This window comes from Falco biarmicus, chromosome 5, assembly GCF_023638135.1.
Source record: "Falco biarmicus isolate bFalBia1 chromosome 5, bFalBia1.pri, whole genome shotgun sequence".
NCBI lineage: Eukaryota > Metazoa > Chordata > Aves > Falconiformes > Falconidae > Falco > Falco biarmicus.
Window position 1 is genome coordinate 50,364,379 of NC_079292.1, and position 21,377 is coordinate 50,385,755.

The 21,377-nt window shown below is 34.7% G+C and overlaps 1 protein-coding gene across 13 annotated transcripts in view; it reads left to right on the forward strand.

Moving 5' to 3' along the window:
* Positions 1-21,377, forward strand: part of CEP290 (centrosomal protein 290) — a 54,813-nt gene that overhangs the window by 16,686 nt on the left and 16,750 nt on the right. For 12 of the 13 annotated variants that reach the window (XR_008822194.1, XM_056341056.1, XM_056341058.1 and 9 more), the window contains 17 exons: positions 72-214; positions 804-968; positions 1,926-2,075; positions 3,097-3,212; positions 5,445-5,547; positions 9,532-9,762; positions 10,320-10,493; positions 11,970-12,081; positions 13,006-13,211; positions 14,685-14,836; positions 15,359-15,470; positions 16,189-16,644; positions 18,323-18,487; positions 18,729-18,836; positions 18,924-19,058; positions 19,679-19,945; positions 21,028-21,135. Coding sequence is in view for 12 of the 13 variants with exons in the window: in XM_056341056.1 (XP_056197031.1) it covers positions 72-214; positions 804-968; positions 1,926-2,075; positions 3,097-3,212; positions 5,445-5,547; positions 9,532-9,762; positions 10,320-10,493; positions 11,970-12,081; positions 13,006-13,211; positions 14,685-14,836; positions 15,359-15,470; positions 16,189-16,644; positions 18,323-18,487; positions 18,729-18,836; positions 18,924-19,058; positions 19,679-19,945; positions 21,028-21,135 (2,903 nt within the window). In the remaining variant the exon portion in view is untranslated. The remainder of the gene's footprint in view (positions 1-71; positions 215-803; positions 969-1,925; positions 2,076-3,096; positions 3,213-5,444; positions 5,548-9,531; positions 9,763-10,319; positions 10,494-11,969; positions 12,082-13,005; positions 13,212-14,684; positions 14,837-15,358; positions 15,471-16,188; positions 16,645-18,322; positions 18,488-18,728; positions 18,837-18,923; positions 19,059-19,678; positions 19,946-21,027; positions 21,136-21,377) is intronic. The other variant, XM_056341062.1, reaches the window with a different exon arrangement.

Here is a 21,377-nt window from a genome sequence, read left to right on the forward strand (position 1 = left end):
ATGAAATTTCCTAGGAAACTGTAACTAGTTTTTTTCAATGCTTTTAGACACATTTAAAAATTTTATTACAGTAAAAGAATTATCAGAAGAAAATAAACAACTTGAACAAGGAATGAAAGAAATACTGCAAGCTGTCAAGGAAATGCAGAAGGATCCTAATGTGAAGGCAGGAGAAACAGCCTTAATAATCCCTAGCCTGGATCGTTTAGTTAATGTAAGCTTGCTTTCTGAACTATTATTTAGCATTCTAGGATTTACAGCCTTTTTTTCCCCTCCTCAGTCGTTGGGTTTGTATAGTTAAATAGTAGCTTCCTTATACATATACTTCCTTAGTTACAATAGGAGTACCTAGTGTGATACTTGTTTAAAAATGCAAACTAAAACTATACAGCATTAGGAGAATTCCAATAAAAATTCAACAAAACCAAACCACAACCTTCAGCTGGATAGTATAAAACTGTCTTTGGCAAGTTTATTGTCCCAGTCATAAAGCTTAAGGTAAAAGTTTGTTTGTGTGTCTTTTATCTCTATGAAACCTGCGTAAAATGTTTAAGAAAAATTCATTATTCAAACATCTTACAAAAAAATTAGTGGGTTTAGAGGAAAATTTAACCATTTAAATCACAGTCTATGTCAAATACACCATCAGGAAACTGATAAGTAGATTTTACAACATTATAATTTCATGCTTTTTGCTAATTTCATGTAGTCTAAACTTGAGTGCTTCAGTTTATTATGAAAAAAAAAAAAAAGCTTTTCTGTACCTTGTCCCTGTTTTGCTAATTAAACGTTTACTGCAATAGGCAATGGAGTTAAAGAATTCAGAGGGAACCTTTGATGCTAGTGTGCACTTGAAAGCTCAGGTTGACCAGCTTACAGGACGAAATGAAGAATTAAGACAGGTACTTAAACAGACTCAGAAGGAGGCAACAGATTTCTCTAATCAGCTGACAAATGCAAATGAAAAGGTATACAGTTTATTTTATATAATTTATTTTGTACTTGAGAAGTGTCTGCTCTGATAATTTAGAACAAAACCACACAATCTATAAGATATTTGATTTAGCTTATGTGAACAGTGTAATTATACAAATCTTAATTAAATTTATGTATCAGATCTATCAATTGATCCACATTAAGTTCAAATCTTACTCCTCTTAATGGTACTTTATCATTGGAGTATCCTGTAATGTTAAACACCAGTTGTGCCCGTCTTTTCAGGACAGCTGTGCCCAAAAAAGCTCACATTTCTTCAAAAAGCCAGTAGTCTTGCATTTGTTATTTATAAATAAGTAACAGAGATGAAGTGTTCTAGAATGATTAATTGTTCTCTAAAATCCTGTATCTTGTTCTGACTTGTACAATTGATTCTGTGGAATGAGGAATGGAATTTTGTCTTACAAGAAGCCACATTTAAATTTGCCTTTTAGAACAGTTTTGGTGATGCAAAAAGACTTGCGAGTAACTAATGTTCTAGAATAATGTTTTATGTACTGTTAGAGTTGAGAACCATAGAGCTTTTAAGAAGTTAAATGAAAAGGCAAAGATTCGTTTAGAATAAACCCATCAAATAACAACTGCAATAATTCTTTCCAAAACTTCATCTTTTAAAAAGGAACAGAAATGCTCTGTGTTCTAAACAACTTGGAATAAAACTGGTGAATTTTCAGATAAGTGAATATGCTCTGACTGCTGGAGTCATTTGAGATATATTTATATATCTCATATTGCTGTTATGTATTTGATGATTTATGGAATCACAGTACTTTAAAAAGATTACTTTAAAGAGTGTTTGAATGCTTTAGAATATAAACGGAAATGAATTAGGTTGTTAATAACTGATGTCATAGAGGAAAACAACATATTTACTATCATTTTTTTAATTAAACAGCAAGAGCTACTTATTTATGCTTTTGTGTCTTCAGATTGCACAGCTGAAAAATGAAATTTGCTTATTACGTCAGTCAGAAGGTGCCAATATTGTCTTCCAAGCAGTGAATCTTCCAGAAGGAATGGTTCCTTCAAGTGTTAATGTGATTAATTCTCTGAATGAATATTTAATACATCTTATACAGGTAGCTTATTTACTCCTTGATATCAAGAATATTTGTAACATGTAGCTAATTCCTCCAAAATGTTTTACCATGCCATGTATGGACATAGGCAAACTCAACAAAATTACTTTGAAGTTCTGACATTCAGTAAACTCTTTGGGCTATTCTGGCTTTTTAAAGCTGTAAGTATTTTGCTGTGTTGTAAACCTGGAAGGTAATACTTAATTAATATTTTTTGACAACAATTCAGGTTTTTTTGTTTTAAATTTGAATTTTCATCTAAATATTTGCCCACTCTTCCTTCTACTTCTGCATTTGCACTCTTTTTATGAGAAATTCTCTCTCAGTCCTGTCTGGATTCCACACCTGAGTCTGCATGTGCAGATCCTATTCTGAACGTTTTTTTCTCTATACAGCAAAGGTCTCTATTTACCGTATGAATTTGATTTCCATTATTTGTCAAAAATACATCACCATTTGTAAAAAGAGACATAAATACATTGAAAACAAAGCCAGTGGCTCCTATAAGAAGCATAGCAGACAAGCACACAGTAAAGAATAGCTGACTGTTTGAGAACTGGAGTAAAAAGAACTTAGCTTTTTATTATTACTAAATTACTTTATTCTGTCTTTGTCTTTGATCACTTCTGTTGATTAGAGAATATTTTTCAACTGTATATGATTATAAAGTAGTGAGTATTTGGGAACATGAAAAGAAATACCGCTTTCCAGTTAGACAGTCAATTAGTATTCTTTGTGGATTAGCAGTGTGTTGTGGTGTTTTTGAACTTTGAGGGCTGTAATCCACAGTGTAATTATGCACTATTTCACACCTATTTGTATGAATGCCAAAGATTATTGGACCTATTTTTATCTGATGCTTCTAAAGAAAATACACATTTCATATCTGCAGTTCACACAGTTCATGACAGAAGCATCCATCATGAAAAACACAAGGGAGAACTGGGATTTTGATTAATCCTTTCATGTTTAAAACCTGTATTAATCACTTCAATATTTTTGTTTGGAAAATAATCATTAGGAACTGGAAAATAAAGAACAATTGCTTAAACAATTAGAAGATGCAGTAGAGGACTACAAACGAAAATTTGCAGTAGTTCGTCATCAACAAGGCTTGCTGTATAAAGAATATCAGAGGTACTGTTCTGTTTTCTGATTTATGAAAGTTCAGCTATCTAAATGGTTAACAGTTTTCAAATACAAGATTTGCTGCTGTGTTGAAGTAGTTTTTTGGTCAAGCATCTTAAATGCCTCTGCTCTTGGATATGGACTCCATGTATTTTCTTTAGTCCTGTAAAAATTCAGAAAACTTGCAAAAAATTTTTCTGCTGGACTCTTCATATTGCAGACTTTATATTGAGGATTGCATTGTGCTTTCTGCATTTGATATCTGGTATTTTATTAGAATCTGGTATTATGGACTTTTCAGTCTCATTTTCTTTTGCTTTCAGGTATGGGTCCCAACAGTTCTTCTGAGGGGAAATAAAAGAAAACTGTTACCCAAATACAGTCAGAGATCTCTGTTTCAAAATTTCAGATTGGCGGGACTTTGTAGTTGGTTTTCTTTCAGAATCTTAGTTCCTTTATGTGCTTGATTGAATCTAATTTCTATAAAATTATTATTATGCTCAAAAAAGGATTTTCATCTGTTAGGAGCATAGAGATGAATATGGTGATTTGGGTTCTTCAATTAACAGATTCTTAGTTGTATCCTCTCTGTCTTTGAATTGGAATGAACAGTCACTGGATTGGTTGCAGAGTAAGGGGTTTTTATCTTTTATGACTTTCTGTTTGTTCTTAGAATCTGTTAAGGCTTCCCAGATAACATTATCTCTGTATCAGGCATTAAAGGTTAGCTTTTTGAAAATACTAAAGGCTGTAATGTACTGCCTCATTTACTACCAGATTAGTTATCTCCAATGATGAGGTGATTCAAGGCTTCTTCTCCAAACCTGTTACAGATTGAAGTTGGGGAAGGAGATTCTTTGACTTGGCATCCCATAAAGACTCACTTTCAAAGTATTTTCTTTCCTTTTCCTCCCTGTTCTTCCATTATGGAAGAAATTAAGATATCCACTTTCAAGAGAAAATACTTCTGAAAACCCCTTGATTGTTTAAAATTAGCCTAAAATATCCTGTACAGTCTATAGGAAGTTCCTTATTAGGCATGTATAAACAGTTCATAGGGCTTTTTTGTTTTCAAATAAGTAAATAAAAGTGGTTAGAAGAGGGTAGTTTGAGCCAAAACAAAGCAGAATCTTTTGATGTTTTTGTTTGGTGGGGGTTTTTAAATGTTTTTATTGTTCTGTTATAGAAAAACTAGGGTGGGAAATAGTGTCCTTTACACATCTGAAATAAAATGTAATGAATGTAATAGAAGAAAAGGAGTTCCAAAACCATTGAAAAAATTGAATTCATATTACAGCTGTTGACTGCACTTTTGTTTAGAAATTTGACCTCTAAGGCAGAATTTGGATATGGGAAACCTAAGTTTAATTCTGTCCACTTTCTGAGGGAAATTTGAACCGGCATCTTTTAAACTAAAAGCCAGCTACTGTGCTGTGGGGAATTCGCAGAGGATGAGCGAGTAATATTTTCCTTATGATACTGTGCCGTTCTGTATGATTCATTAAAAATACATCAATATTGATTTATATCCTGTCAGGAACTGTAGAAACCTTGTTCCTCTTGCAGGTTGTCTTTCTTAGCTAATGAATGTGCATGTACTTCATGCAAAGGAAACAGTTATAGGAGGAGTCATTGATTATTTGCCAAACCATTTTATCTAGCTGTAAATGTTACCAGCCAAATTACTGGGCACAATTGTGAATACCTGCTGAAATCTGCTGGGCTGAGTGTGCTTCAAAATGAAAAGGCCCATTTCCAGGCTCATAGCATGGTAAATGCCAGTAGTATGATTTTTGTCTCCCTATAAAAGGGAGAACTGGAGCTTCCAGAGAGGTACTTAAAAGTGGAAACATTTTTATTTGCAAAGTTTTAAGTTTCGCAGATTTTTACAAAGACATGTGCAAGTAATTAATTAATTTGAAATACAGGTGTTTAGTTTAAACCAGATTAAATCCCATTTGTGTATATTTTTGGGGAGTATCTCTGCACTTCAGTACACATGTGAAGAAGAGATATGACACTTTAATGTAGGAATTACTTTAATCATTAAACCAGCTGTAGCCTGAACAGGGGATAGTTTTTCAGTAATCCACCTACAAATTCTAATGTATTTTTCAGATTACGTTACTGCGAAACAGAAGTATCTTGGTTTGTAGTATTTCAGGGTTGCTGTTTCAGTTACAGTTTTAAAAATCATCATCTTTCATGGTTCTTAATGAAAGTATTTAATTACCATTTTAGTCAAAAGGAAAGATGGCAGAAAGAATCAGAAGATATGAAAGAGGAAATGAAAAAGCTAGAAGAGCAAAAAGAACAGGATGCTACAAAAGTAAAGGCATATTCTGTAAGTAATTTTGTTTCTCTCATTTTTCAAAAAAGGTTTTAGTACATAGGACAGAGTTTTTAATACAATACTGTAATGTCTTAGATGGGGAAAGTGTTGCTGGGAAGAATGCTCAAAGAAATCAAAGCAGAAGGGAAGTAGTTTATTGATTTATTAATGGAATGTAAATAACTAGCAATCAGTGAACTATACATTCAGAATCAGTATCAACAACAAAAAAGGTAAATCACAATATTAAGGCACACACAAAATGTTACTATAGACCTAAAAATCTCTAAACAGTATTCAGGAATTTTCTCATTCCACACATCCACATTCACACGGTTGTATTTATTCCCTGGCCCCTTCAGGTTAACAGCACACACCTCTTGAGCGTGCTTCAGGGTGCTGTGTAGATGTGGGGCTGCTCTGGTGTTACGCATACCTGTGTGCCTCCCTGCAGTCTGCTAATCCATGCACTGGTGAGAAACCACCCCAGGAGGTCACATACACACACCCAGCTTGTGGGTCCCTACTTGTTGCACTTGGTACTGCCAGTCCCTTACCTGGAGCGCGCAGGCTCGAGGTGTCCAGCAGGGAGGAAACGCTCACATGTGCACAGACAGTGGGGAAACGTCTGAACCTGAACTAGATTAAAAGTGCTACATTGTAACTCTCTCTGCCCCTGCTGCTGGATGTTTTCATGCTTCCTTTATACTAATTTTCAAGCTGAGTACTTCTTTAAGTCTCTAATTTTATGGTTACTATTCAATCTGTGTGATGGTCATCTTCCTCTTCAAGATTATCAGTTTTGAGCAAATGCCCTCTCAATCAGTCACAGGTATTCTGTTTACACCCACTATTTACACTCATATGCTCTCAACAGCAGTTGTTATTCAGGCTGTTTGGGAGGAGGAGCTATGCAGGCACACCCATGGAAAACACATTAATTTATACTAAAAATTAAGGTTATTACTTGGAATGACATCTTATTTATATATACCTGTTCATGTATATGTATCAGTGTTTCGCAAAAACAGGAAACAGAATTCATCTTTCTATTTTGATTTACTTCCACCAAGACTTAATTCAATATTCTATTAAGAAAAGTGAAAAATAACTTCTTAAGAAGGTGATACTTAAAAGTTCCTGGAATTGATGCAGGTGTCTGATCACAGACATAGCGCGATTTCAGATGGCTTCAGGTGTCTTTGGGCTGGTACCAAAAGCTGCCAAATATGACAGAAAGTTTATGGGACATGTGTCATTTTAGAGAAGCAGACACAGGGTAAGGATATCACAAGGTGCTGAAAATGACACTGCATGCCTAAGTTTAGACAGTTGACTTATAACCCTTTACTTCTGCTGAGGGGTAACTGTAGTGGTACGTAGTCCTGCTTATAATCTTATTCATAACTGTGATTGATTTGCAAAATAATTGTATCCTGAGGCAATTAAGTCTAGATATATTTCCAGAAAAGTGAAACTGAAATTGTTTTTCAGGTGTTTCTACTGTATGAGAGAGAGAGATATCTTACTTAATTTGTTCAGTGTCTTATTCTTCATTTCAAGTCACAGGAGTAGATTGTAGCATGGAATCATTTAGGTTGGAAAAGACCCTTAAGATTATCTAGTCCAACCGTTAATCTAGCACTGCCAAGTCCACTACTAAACCATGTCCCTAAATGCCATGTCTACATGTCTTTTAAATATCTCTAGGAATGGTGACTCAACCATGTCTCTGGCCGGCCTGTTCCAATGCTTGACAACCCTTTCAGTGAAGAAATTTTTCCTAATCTCCAATCTAAACCTCCCCCGGCACAACTTGAGGCCATTTTCTCTTGTCTGGTCACTTGTTACTTGGGAGGAGACCAATACTCACCTCACTACATTCTTTCAGGTAGTTGTTGAGGGCGGCATGGTCTCCCCTAAACCTTCTTTTCTCCAGGCTAAACAATGCCAGTTCCTTCAGCTACTCGTGATGAGACTTGTGCTCTAGACCCTCCACCAGCTTAGTGGCCAGTCTTTGGACACGCTCCAGCACATCTATGTCTTTCTTTTAGTGAGGGACACAAAACCAAACGCAGTACTGGAGATGTGGCCTCACCAGTGTGCTCAGGCACAGGCAGGCAATCACTTCCCTGGTCCTGCTGGCCACACTGTGTCTGATACAAGCCGGGATGCTGTTGGCCTTCTTGGCCACCTGGGCACACTGCTGGCTCACGTTCACCCAGCTGTCAGCCAGCACCCCCAGGTCCTTTCCCCCAGGCAGCTTTCCAGCCAGTCTGCCCCAAGCATGTAGCATTGTGTGGCGTTGGTGTGACCCAAATGCAGGACCCAGCACTTCTCCCTGGTAAACTGCATACAGTTGACCTCGCCCATCAGTCCAGCTCGTCCACATCCCTCTGCAGAGCCTTCCTGCCCTCAAGTAGATCAGCACTCCTGCCCAGCATGGTGGCTTCTGCAGACTTACTGAGGATGCACTCAATCCCCTCATCCAGATCATTGATAAAGACGTAAAGCAGAAGTGGCCTCAATACTGAACCCCGGGGAACACCACTTGTGACCGACTGTCAACTGGATTTAACTCCATTCACCACAACTCTTTGAGCTTGGCCATCCAGCCAGCTTTTTATTCAGTACCTCTGTCCAAGCCAGGAGCTGCCAGTTTCTCCAGGAGAAATCTGTGGGAAACTGTGTCAAAGGCTTAATTTATTTATTCTTATTTATTTATTTTTATTGTCTAGGTAGACAATATCCATAGGCTTTCACTCATCCACTAAGTGGATCACCTTGTCATAGAAGATCAGGTTAGTCAAGCAGGACCTGCTTTTCATAAACCCATGCTGACTGGGCCTGATCATCTGGTTGTCCTGTACATGCCAGGGCACTAGGTGTATGTAGCAGGATTAAGATATTTCTGGGATTTGTTTTTTAAATATATTTAAAATATGATAAGGGTTATATGATATTAGTGGTGCTATCAAAGTATTGTTGAGATCTTGTAAGAAATTACTGTTTACCAATAGCTTTTGTTTCCAGAAACATATCCTATCCAAAAATAAGAAATATGTACTGTTATTTAATATTATTTTTTGTTAGTATGTAATTTCAGTAAGAATTAAGTGAACAGTTTTAGATTAAACTTTTCTCTGAAATTAATTCACTGTGGATTTTCAATTAAAACGTGTTGCTTGCTCTTAAAACCTTAAGAAAAATAGACTTGTCGATCAGAAAAACCAAATCTTTGCTAGTTGCCACAGAAGCAGATCTTTTTCATGGCTTCAGGTCTCCAGGACTCTGGATATTTTGATAGCTACCTGCTCACTTTTCTTCATTATGTTCATGGGAACGTGGGGATTTACAGCTCCAATTTCTACTCTCTTTCTCTTTGGCAGGCTGGTGTGTGCAACAGCGAAGTTAAAGCTCACATGCTTTCTGTGACCTGAGTTGCTGTATTTCCCTCCCCACCTCTCCCTACCCTGCCCCTTCTCAGTTTTACACATGCCATGCAGACATGTGTGTGCACACATATACACAATCACATGTTTCTGAAGGAGGGGTCCTATGGTTACTTCACAAATACTGTTTTGGTCCTCAAAGTAGGACATCATTAGTGTTTGTTAGGAACCAGAGGGATTCTGTTTGGTTTTGAAAATTGTTCCAATACATTTGTTTTGATTCTAGTAAAAGGGAGGAAGACTGGTGCCGGTGAATGCAAAGAATTATTTTTGTTCTAAATTTTGAAAACGTCAGTCAGCTGTATTTAGCTTCTATTCCTCAGAAACTAATGATTTTGAAGATTTAACTTTGTTCTTTTCTTATAATAGAATATTGTATTCTTATGCATATGTTGAGTGTGTGTGTATTTTTTATTACAAAAAAATATTTTGGACAGTTTAATGGAATTTTTACACCTAGATTAAAAAATGTACAAGAAAACTTGTCTGTGTAGTTGAATTTTACCTTATTTCTGTACAAGGTTCTTGTTAAATTATTTTACAGAATTTACTCAGTGCACTTCAGCTGGATCCTGATGAAACAAAAAAAGTACTTGCAGAAAACAGTAGGAAAATAACTGTTTTACGTGTTAATGAAAGGTCACTAACAAGGCAGTATACCACTTTACTTGAAATGGAACGGCATCTTAGGAAAGAAAATGAGAAATTAAAGGATGAAATAACACATATGGAGACTGCAGTTATAGGGAAGATTGGAAACTTGCAACGATTCAAGGTAAAGTTTATAGTAGTAATAGTACGCATTTTTATTTTTACAATTTGGCAGTGAGTATACTTTTCTTAAATGGAAGCAGTACTGGTTTCTTGAATGTATTATCCCAATGCTTGTTAAATGCTGTTACAAATTTTGTCAAAAACATTCTTTGTATTTAAATAAGCATCATAATATGAAACCAGTCAGTTTTCCCCTTCTGAAGTTGCTTCAGCAAGTTTTTTCTTTGTTGACAATATTATATGAAACCAAATCTTACTTTTTGGCCATGCAGGTTGCTAGGGCCTGTATTAACTCATCCTTATAAAATATTTTTTTGACAGCATCTTACGATTAAGCGGTAGCTATTTATAAAATTACCCAGAGAGTTGAAATACCAGAGAAATTGAAATTTTATTGCAAGCATTTTGTAAAGATGGACAGTAATTTACTAAAATAAACCAGTATCGCGTTCTAAAGCATTATATTAAGTGGTATTGGTTTTCCATGGAGTAATTTTAATTTTTCTACTTAAAGATGTAGCAGATCTTAGTAACCCATTGTGTTGATTATTTTCATAGGAAACGGCAAGCTTTAAGATTGCAGCTCTGCAAAAAGTGTTGGATAGTAGTGTGCCATTGTCTGAACTAGAACTGGCTAATAAACAGTATAATGCATTAACTGCTAAATACAGAGATGTGTTACAAAAAGATAACTTGCTCGTCCAACGGACAACAAACATGGAACACATGGAGGTAATGTTTGCATTATGTTTGAACCCTAAAGCAAAAAAAACCCTCATTATACATTCGTCTAGATTGGGGGTTGTTCTCACTTAATAGAACAGAAGTCCCAGCACTAGAACTGCTGTTTATAACAGTTTCCATAGTGGGTATGAGATGCTGGAGCCAGTCTTACTGATGCTATTTCAATGGGCATACCTAAAAGCATTTTGTTTAATTGTTTTGGTGGTTTGGGTTGTTAATTTTTTTCATTGGTTCCCGCACAAAGTACTTTTAATTCTTTGATTTCCAAAACATGGCTGGCAGAAGGAATATTTACTATCATCTTCAGTTTTGGAGGTCATAAGGAAAGTAGAATGAGTGTAAACACTTTCAAAGCTTTCTCTCAGTGTAAGTGCTCTTACTAATTCCAGATTTACAAGAACTAGATATTCAGTTCCAAAAGGCAGTAAACCTTTGACATTGTACTTCCATAAAAAAGTACATAGCCAAAGATAGTTCACAGTGTGTTTGCAAAACGTCATAGGGACTGCAAATATGTAACTATTCCTTTGAATACTTTATTCTCAAGTAGAAATTTTTGAATACTTTATTCTCAAGTAGAAATGAGTTTCTTTTCAAGAACTGTGAAGCTGGCTTCAAATATATGTTACTACCTCCCACTTCTCATTCATGTCAGAAATAACAGTCCAAGAAAGTAGTAGTTTAATGAGTAGTCAAAGTTTATGTCATGTTCTTATCTCTTGGGTTTCTGTGGTTGAGAAGGATTAAATACATGTGGTGGGTAAACTTACTAAGTATTAAATTTGTCTGCATGGAACAGGTAGGTGCATTTGTGTTAGCTGAAGAATGAATGATTCCTTCTCTGTTTGTGAAATGTGTGTATGAAAACTTGCATTGCCTATTTCAGCAATTTCATAGAGCTAGAGAATCATTTATCAATAGCAAACTAAAAGTGTGTTTACAAAACTAGAAATTGAAAATTAATATTAAGTATTCAATTTATTTTACTGATTAATGTGGAAATTTGTGTTTCTATTTGGAGGAGTGAAGGAAGATTTATAAAATGTTTAGGCATCATATTAGATGCCTGAAAGAACTAGAAGCAGCATGTATATTTATGTGCAAGATGAAGTATCCTGTACGGGATGAAATATCCTCCAAGAGTACTTCTTTCTTTCCTACTGTTAATAAAGTGTTTAATATGACAAACATAAACTTCTTCATCTAATTCTACACACTTTAGGAATGACAGTCAATGGTAATAAATAGTCACAGTAATACTAGCTGACAGTAAGATACAACATAGAGAGCAAAGACCTAGCATTTTTACACCTGGGTGAGAACTTTAATGCTCTTCTGTTACCATATATGTAGATTATGGATTGTGCATAGGTAAAATCTGTTAATTTAAAATATTTTATATATATTAAACAACTGCTACAGATAAATATTTTGCTGTTATGTTGCAACTTTTTTGTCATACAGCATGAGAATGAATCCTTGAAAGCACAGATAAATTTATTGAGCAAGGAACTGGAGATCACAAAAGAGAAACTTCACACTGTAGAACAGGCTTGGGAACAGATGACTAAACTAGGCAAGTATGAAAGTTATATTGCAACATTAAAAATCAAATGGTATGTCCTGTGTAAAAGTAATATTTTAAAACATTTTAAAATTGATGTATCTTAAAACAGCAACAAAAAAGGTCAAAACTATTTTGTATTTTTCGTAAGTGATCTTAATTTTTTGAGGGGTTTTGGTTTGGAGTGGGGTGGTTTTTTGTTTGGTGTTTTTTGGTTGGGTTGGGGTTTTTTGAGTGTGTTTTTTGTTTGTTTCATTTTACTTATCTGCTTGACCAAAACAAAGTTTGGTCATTCCCTCTGGAAACTGTGCCACATTGACTTTTCTTGGGTTACTGGGTCAAGGGTTTAAAAGCTGGAACTTGTAAAGGAACATTACCTTATTATTATTATTTTTATTTATTTATTTATTTATTTTTAATAAGGTACAGTATGTTCTAACTCGAGTGTCAGTCAGTCAAAGTACTACTTAGGTTGTCAGGAAAATTATTTTTTTTTCCTGGTTTCATGCTCTGTAACAAAAGTATTTTTTCTTGAAGTTGGGGTTTCGTGTACAGTTTACATTCCTGTTATTCAAGAAGAACACATCCACATCTGTTTCTTTTACAGATTTTAAATTAAATTTCCTGAAAATTTATTTACCATCTAAATTAAGGATAAAGTGAAAGACTACATTGAAAATAGTATCAGTCTCAATAATCATGGTTGCAGATATACCCATTCAGAACTGATGATAATATTTTATCAAAATCAGATACTTTTCAAACATGTAATAAGGCAAGATAACCATGCCTCCAGTTTAAAAAAGTAATACAGGTGTTTTGATAAATTTACCTGAACAGAGATAAAGCAAAATTTGTGTTCTCTTTCATGGTGCAAATAATTTGCGTAGTTGAATCAGGTTGTGTATTCCCTAATCCAAATATTTTTTAATGTAGAGGATGATAATGCCATGGACAAGGCCACAAAAGCAATAACCAACAATGAGATTTTGTCCATTTCTAAGAAAATAACAATGTTGGAAATGAAGGAACTAAATGAAAGACAGAGAGCAGAACATTTGCAACGAATGTATGAACACTTAAGGAATACCGTAAAGCAAATAGAAGAACGTAATTTTGAATTAGAAACAAAATTTGCTGAGGTAAGTCTGTTGAGATTTAACATAATTTGATACATCTTAAAAGCATATTTTTGAGCTTTTCAAAAAGTATTAATTATTTTGTATCACAACTGGCAAATAAGCTTATATACAAAATACTATTCTTTAAGAGCTGCATTTTTGCATGCACAGGACATTTGTAAAAAATGTAATTTGTCAGTAGTTCATTTCAAACATTAGTTAATCTCTGTAAAATACACGATGAGCATCTTGACAAATAGTCTGCTGTTTTTTCAGCAGACTGCTAGAAAAAAGTCTGTTCTTGACCTGTTATGTCATGTATCTAATTCATATGATCCCTTTTATGGTAATTTTTCCTTAATTTACCAATGATTCAACAAATGTTAGACCTTTGCATCCCTTTTGCAAACAATTGTGCCATGACTGTTACTGGCTGGCTATCATACATGCCAAACGTTATCTATAATGAAGGGATAGAAGTCACGTGCTATTGAAGCTGATTATGCTTAGTATTCCTGTCATATCAGTCTTAATCTTTTTAGATTTTTTGACCCCAGTATTCATATTTGTAGTTTTTTATATAAATTAATGATTTAATAGTAGGAGACTTTATTATAAATTGCAGCCCAAATCTATTTATAGGCAGTTGTACACATTTGTTGCCTTGCTAAGGTAATTAATGAAAGTTGTAAGTGATACCTGTTTAAGAACTAGTAACTAGAAGAAGTCTACTAGACATCTTCTAAACTTACAAATCTACTTCAACATGACTTAGTTTTCCAGATAGTACTGTCTCAAATACGTGAAGTGCAGATAACAACATACACCATGCTTTTTTTTTCTTTAGGAAGTCAGTTGTTTTATTAGGAGTGCTATCAGATTAATTTGCCACAACTGTATTTACTAAATTAACTCCTGAGTCTTCTCTGTGTTGCCTAATGTTTTCCAGATACCGATCTTTTTTTAATGCTCTTTGGTTTGAATTGAAACATTGGCTACATGGTATTTAATAATCAACTTGAAAGATCAGGCTGCTTGAAATGGTATCACTTAAAGAACTATGCTGTCCTGAGTCTTGACGCTTATAACCTCTATTTGTGTTACCAATCCTGCGATACTATCCAGTATATAAATATATCAGTAAGACTGTTTATTTCCTGAAGAGTTTACAATCTTACTCTTTTTTATTTTCTTGGTTTGAACAATTTATTGCAGTAATGGTTTTAAGAAAATTCACTTAAAAATTGCGTATAATTAAGAATTGTGTTATGTGCTGACCTGCGTATCTGTTCCTTTGTGTATGCAATGCTGCAAACAAAAAGATGTTTAAGCAGAGAGGAAAAAAAATGTTTTCTGAACACAGCTGAGTAGTGTTTTTTTAATGACTAGAAAAGAAAAGATACTTTTGGCACTTCTTTTTATTTGCAGGGTTGGGAGCAGTTGTGTGCTTAGGATACCATTTTGTTTGTTTCTGGGTTTGCTTTTTTTTTTAAGCTTACCAAAATCAACCTTGAGGCACAGAAAGTGGAACAGGAATTAAGAGATGAACTGTCAAAGAGTGTAAGTAAGGCAGTAAGTGATGCAGATAGACGACAAATCATGGACCTAGAGAAGCGTGAGATGGAGCTCAAGACTGAAGTATCAAAGTAAGTAGTGAAGTAACAAATTTTGAATGCAGTATGTTCAGAAGCATGCAAAAATTTAGGCTATATAGGCTTATGTAATACACTAGTAATGTATCATGAAGTATTAATTCTGTGGGCATATTTGCAGGGATTTTTGATACTGAAAATTGGTGATTAGGCTTGGGGATGCAGAGATGGGAATTGAAAATGAAACTTTTTATGTCCTGAAGTGGCAGAAAAATAGAGGGCAAAGGTGTGCAGTTGAGGTAAAAACCATGGCATTGTTTTCCTGGAGTAGGTTACTGCTAACAAACTTGTGTATGATTTACAGGAAAATGTCCTGTGAAAAAGCTGAGAGGCAGTACAGAAGAATTTTTATATCAAGGACTCTGAAGAGTATGCTGTAAAGAACAAAGTCTTCAAATGTTTTGATATGGAGAAACATACTAAGCATCTTTTCTTAGCATCTTCTGTGTAGAAAAAATTAATAGCTTATTCAGTGGGTTTCAAGTGACACAATACTGTTTTTGTTTTCTCTGCAAGGTTAAGAGAACTGTCTGACGTGGCAAAGATGCAAGTTGAAGCTCTGGAGGCACGCCAGCAATATAGAGATCAAGAAGTAGAATTTCTTAGAATGCAAATTTTAGACTATCAGGTAAAATTAAACCTTTATTAACACTGCAATTTGGATTTTTTTTTTTTCCTTGAAGTGAAAGGAAATGAAGTAATTTTACAGTGAATTAGGAAACTGGAAAAGCATTTCAGAAGGTTCTTAACAAGCTGGTCTATGTAACATACATATTCTTTCAGGAGTTCTGTATTCCATTAATTATTCCCTTCTTAATTTTTTCCATTTCTAGCTGTACAGCTATTATAGGTCCTGATACTTAGGTAATATTTATTCCTAAATGATTAATAGCTCACGGTCAATATTTAAATATATTATCAGGAAAGTTTGGTCGTTTTTTACAAGACAAGCGATAATTTGTAATCTTGAAGATTTTTGGTAGATTTAATATATTTCTTTGTTATTAGCTCAAATAATTTATTTGGATTTTTTTTCATGTTGTTGAGTAGTTTGAGACCCTAAATACAACACTTCTGTCGGGTTTTGTGTTACCATATTTTCTAAGTTTAGGTGTACATTTCTTCATTTCTTGGTATTTTAGTAAGATACAATTTTTAAGATCCGTATCTGAAAAAGTGTAATTCTAAAATGTGGCTATAGAAATAATAGTGGAAAAATTAAAAGCTCTTAGAGGCTAATTGTTGCTCTTATCTATGGAATAAAATAAAATGTTCATATTTACATATACACTCCATTAACATATTCAAGATGAAAAATAAATTTGTTCTCTAAATTTTGTTCTTAGGCACAGTCAGATGAAAAAGTAGTTATTGCAAAACTGCATCAACAGATCATAGCCCTTCAAGGTAGCGAATCTGTTGCTTTAGGCAAATTGGAAACGCTTAAATTGAAACTACAGAAGGTGGAGATTCATAATCTACGTTTAGACCAGAAACTTGATGACAGAGAGCAAGCCTTATATTTTGCCCGACTGGAAGGAAGAAATCGAGCCAAACATCTGCAACAGACAGTTCAGTCTTTGCGGCGACAGTTTAGCGGTGCTCTGCCTTTAGCACAGCAAGAAAAATTCTCTAAAACAATGATTCAGCTACAGAACGACAAACTGAAGATTCTGGAAGAAGTTCAGCATGCCCAGCAGGAGCGTCGAAATGCAGAAAACAGAGCATTAGAGGTGGAGTTAAAACTGAAAAGTTTAGAAGAATTATTGCATGCATTGAAGGATACAAGAGGAGCTCAAAAGGTTTGCTGTTTCACAACTTTGAATAACTTTGTTCATCTGATACACATTTAAATTACATTTCAGTTCAGCCTGTTCCCTAAATGTCTGTTTTAATGTAGAACTTACTGATTTCAAAATACACTTTGTTTGAATATGATAGTGTCCTGGTTTCAGCTGGGATAGAGTTAATTTCTTCCTTAGTAGCTGGTGCAGTGCTGTGCTTTGGATTTAGTAGGAGAATAATGTTGATAACACACTGACGTTTTAGCTGTTGCTAAGTAGTGCTAAGTCAAGGACTTTTCAAGTTTCACATGCTCTCCCAGGCTGCTTCCTACAAGAAGCTGTGAGGGAGCATAGCCAGGACAGCTGACCCAAACTAGCCAAAGGGATATTCCATACCATGGAATGTCATGCTGTGTACATATACTGGGGGGGAGTTGGCTGGGTGCTGCTGATTGCTGCCTGGGGACTGGATGGGCATCAGTCAGCCAGTGGTGAGCAACTGTATTGTGCATCACTTGGTTTTTTTTTTTCCCTTGGGTTTTACTCATCTCTCAAACTGTTCTCTTCATTACAATTATTGTTGTTATTGTCATTGTTGTCATTTATGTTGTTATTATTTCAATTATTGAGCTGTTCTTACTTCAGTCCACGGGGTTTAACTTTTTCTGATTCTCCTTCCCATACCACCAGGGGAGTGAGCAAACAGCTGCGTGGTACTTGGTTGCTGGCTGGGGTTAAACCACAACAGACAGCTGTCATTTTTTGGGTTTCTGTTTAAGAAAAGTAATACATCATTAGCTATTTGCACTGTAAATCAGCTTAGTCAGATTTTCTAATTTGCTTTTGTGCCCAATTAAGTGCATAGGAAGAAGAGGTTAACTATGAATTCAGTTATATGAAATTGAAATAAATTATGAATTTATTATGAATGAAATTAAACTAAACAAAGAGAGTAGCATTCTGAAGCTCCATGAGCTTGCATTGAAATCTTCACTACAAATCCGTGTCTTTTTTAAGTAAATGCAGGGGCAATAATTTAGGTAGCATGGTCAGAAATGTTATTATACTCATGTAACTCTACTCAGTCATATTTTGCTATTGTAAACAATGTTCCCTTGAAATTTGAATATGGCTTTCTCACTTCTCTTCCAGATTACTGTGTATTATCTAATATGGTTATATCTGTCATAACTAAAGATGTCTGCCTGTAAGCAATGGTTGTAGCGCTCTGGGCATGTTTTTGTTTTAAACCAATTTTCAATTTTTTTTTAGAGCATTTTGTCATAAATATTTCTGTTATTCTTACTACATATGCATTTTTGAAGACATAAATTTTTAATGGTTTAGAAAATCTTAGGCTGTTTTAAAAATATGAACACTTCATGCATGCTTTTTTTGTTTGTCTGGACAGATATATAGGGTATAGCTTAGGTAGGGCACTTGAAAATGGTTTGCAGTGCACTTCAGTCAGTGTAGGGGGAGCCTCTCCAGTTGTCTGCTGCACTTCTCAGTCATTCCTCTTGCAGTTTCATACTCTCGCCATGCCTCCTCACTCAAGAGAACTGAAGAAGCTTAAAAAGGTGGAATGTCTTTCTTCCTGTTGGTTTGTTAAGTGCCACACTGCCTCAGAGTGTAGCTGCATGTAGGCGGCCTGTGGGCTTCATAAATTGTAATACTGTGTGTCACTCATTATTAGGTAATTGAAAGGCATATGAAGATGGAGGAACTCCGTCTGCAGGAACTTAAACTTAATCGAGAGTTAGTCAAACATAAGGAAGAGGTGAAGTATTTGCGTAATGTAATTTCTGAATATGAACATACAATCAGTAATCTAGAAGAAGAAATTGTACAGCAAAACAAGGTATGTACTTCTGCGTGCTATTAGAAAAACAGCCTATTCCTTATGTCATTAAGTGATTTTTAAAAAAGAATATTCTTCCTAGAAAATTTTTAATATAGGTGTTTGTATCTTGGTTACATAATTCTTTTTTATAGCACATTTGAGTATTTTACAGTTTGGTATATCTTTTTTTTTTTTCTGTTTAAGTTGGTTATAAAATTCCCATTGCCTTCAATAAATCTTTATCAAACCTTTGTTACAGTTTCATGAAGAAAGGCAGATGGCTTGGGATCAGAGGGAAGTAGAACTGCAGCGCCAATTAGACCTGTATGACCATCAACAAAATGAAATACTTGGTACAGCTGTAAAGGTACATGCACTGCATTAATTAAAAATAGACTCATAACCCTGTTTTTCAGAGCTGTCAGATTACATGAATACGAATCTTTCTGTGCAGTTAGAAGAGGCTACAGGGTCAGTTCCAGATCCTACTTTGCCACTACCACAACAACTTGAGTTGGCTTTGAGAAAGATTCAGGAGCATATTCGAACAATCCTGGAAACTAGGGCAACCTGCAAATCACTGGAAGAGGTAATTAAATGAATAAATTATCATATAAAGGGGCAAAATTTTAATTTTTAGCCCTTTAGTGTTTTTTCAATAGAATAAATGCCTTTTAATAAATGTCACTCAGATGTGTCTAAACCCTTAGAAGTATTTAACATGGAGAAAATGTAAATAATATAATCACAGCATGACTAAAATGAACTGGTTTTTTCCATTGGAACAAATTATTGGGGAAGATTTTTGAGTATTTTAGATTGTTCATTTAGTAGGGTAAGATGCCCTTGCTATATAAAATTAAATTGACTATAGCTAGTTAAATTCAGCAAGTTTTCCATTAAATTTAACAATTAGCCTAGCAAAATCCTTTTATTTTGGTTTGCTAAATGGAAATGCTGTTACAGAAAATACTTTCTGGTTCTTAAGAAATTTGAAAATTGCCAGCTTCCTAATTCGGTAGCACAAAATGAATTGCTCAAGTGTCTTGTTCCAAGCAAATAATACATAAAGACTCAGTAATAATATTCTGGGACTTTTTAAATCTAATAGTAATCCCATACAGCCAGAACTGAGTGCAAAATGTTTTGTGTTTATAAGTCCATTTAGACAAATCTTTCTGGAAATGCAACATTTGCCTTTTGTTGTAGAAATTAAAAGAAAAGGAAACTGCTGTGTGGAAAGCTGAACAAAACGTTTTATCAAGAGAAAAAGTTATAAATGAACTAAGACTTCGATTACCTACAGCATCAGAAACAGAGAAGATAATGGCTAAAATAGGCAAACAAGAAGATGATCCAGAGTACCATCATGCCATAAAAATTGCTCATCAAACCATTGCAAATATGCAAGCAAGATTAAATCAAAAGGAGGAAGTGTTAAAAAAGTACCAACATTTGCTTGCTAAAGCAAGAGAGGTAGTTAAACTTTTTGCACAAAAATTCTTCCATTTTTAAGTTGTATTAGTTGATTCCTTATCTTATTGCTAGTTAAAAAGTTTCTTACCTAAGGGAACAGAGATAATTAGTAATTTTTTATGTAGAAATTAATGTAGAATTTTTTAACTTCTTAAAATCTGAGGCTCACTCAGTCAAGTTAACGTACATCATGTCTGTCTAGGAATTAAAATATTGTGACAGGAAGAAAGTTAAAATTTTGCTGTGCGAAGTGGTCTCAGTGTGTTTTATATAAGATTTTCCAGTACTTGCAACAATGAACTCTGGACTACATCTTGCAATGAATTTGGAAGGTACAATAAGGGCATGCATTTATGGAAAATATGCTGCTTAAAGCATATTTTAAAGCATAAACAGTGTATGTAAGCGTACTTTATATTATTTAAGCATAATTTATATCCTTTATTCTTTATGCTCTTAAAGCATGTTTTAAGCCTTGTGTCTAAGAGGTACTCAAGACTAAAGATGCATCAGTTTTAGTGTGTTTGGATCAGGAGCACATTTCCAAAGGAGACTTCCTGTCGTCTTCACTCGGTGTGCTTTGGTTAATAGGTGTAGCTATTTCTTCTGGGAGAAATCTTAAGTCTTTTTGGTTTGAACTAAACCAGAAGATGCAGTCTAAAAAAGAGCGTACTGTGCTCTGTCTGTTAGTAGACATTCAGTCCACAGGATCACACTGTAGTCTGAAGTAAAGAGATGTGAAAAGTACATAGCACGGATATCGCTGTTGTATTGATAGTCATAGGTGGTGGGGACCAACACAACTGTTATGCTTTCCAACTCTTGTCCTGTTGCACTGTACTACTTCCTACATAACTTAAAACTGCAATAGTAGATTTTTTTCCCTGTGGTGTTAAAATGGAAAAAAATAATCACTGATCATTGCAAGAAGAAAATAATTTTACAAACTGCCAGAATTAGAAGAAAGTTTGTGGAGCAATACTTAGGCAGTGAGTGAGCAATCAACATGAAGGTACTGTAGTTTCATGACTTTCTGGAATAGTGTGCATCAGTAGAGTTATATTTTTATTTTGAACTAACAGGAACAGGAGGAAACAGCAAAGAAGCACGAGGAAGACCTTAGAGTTCTACACCAGAAGTTAAATGTGCATACGGACAATTCCCTTAATAAATTCAGACAGACTGCTTTGGTGAGTTATGTGTATTTGTGGGGTTAGTGAAGTTGTTCCCAAATTATAAAAATTGTTGCTCGAAAGAACAGTTTTGCAGTCAAAAGTATGTGATAAATGATGACAGGAAAAATAAATGGCTAGTTGATACAGTTATTGTTGTATTACTATTGAGAGAATTTGCAAGAGATGGTTTAAAAGTTAAGCGTAAAAAACCAAAGTCACCACTTCAGTATATATAAGTATTTTTCAGATCATCATCC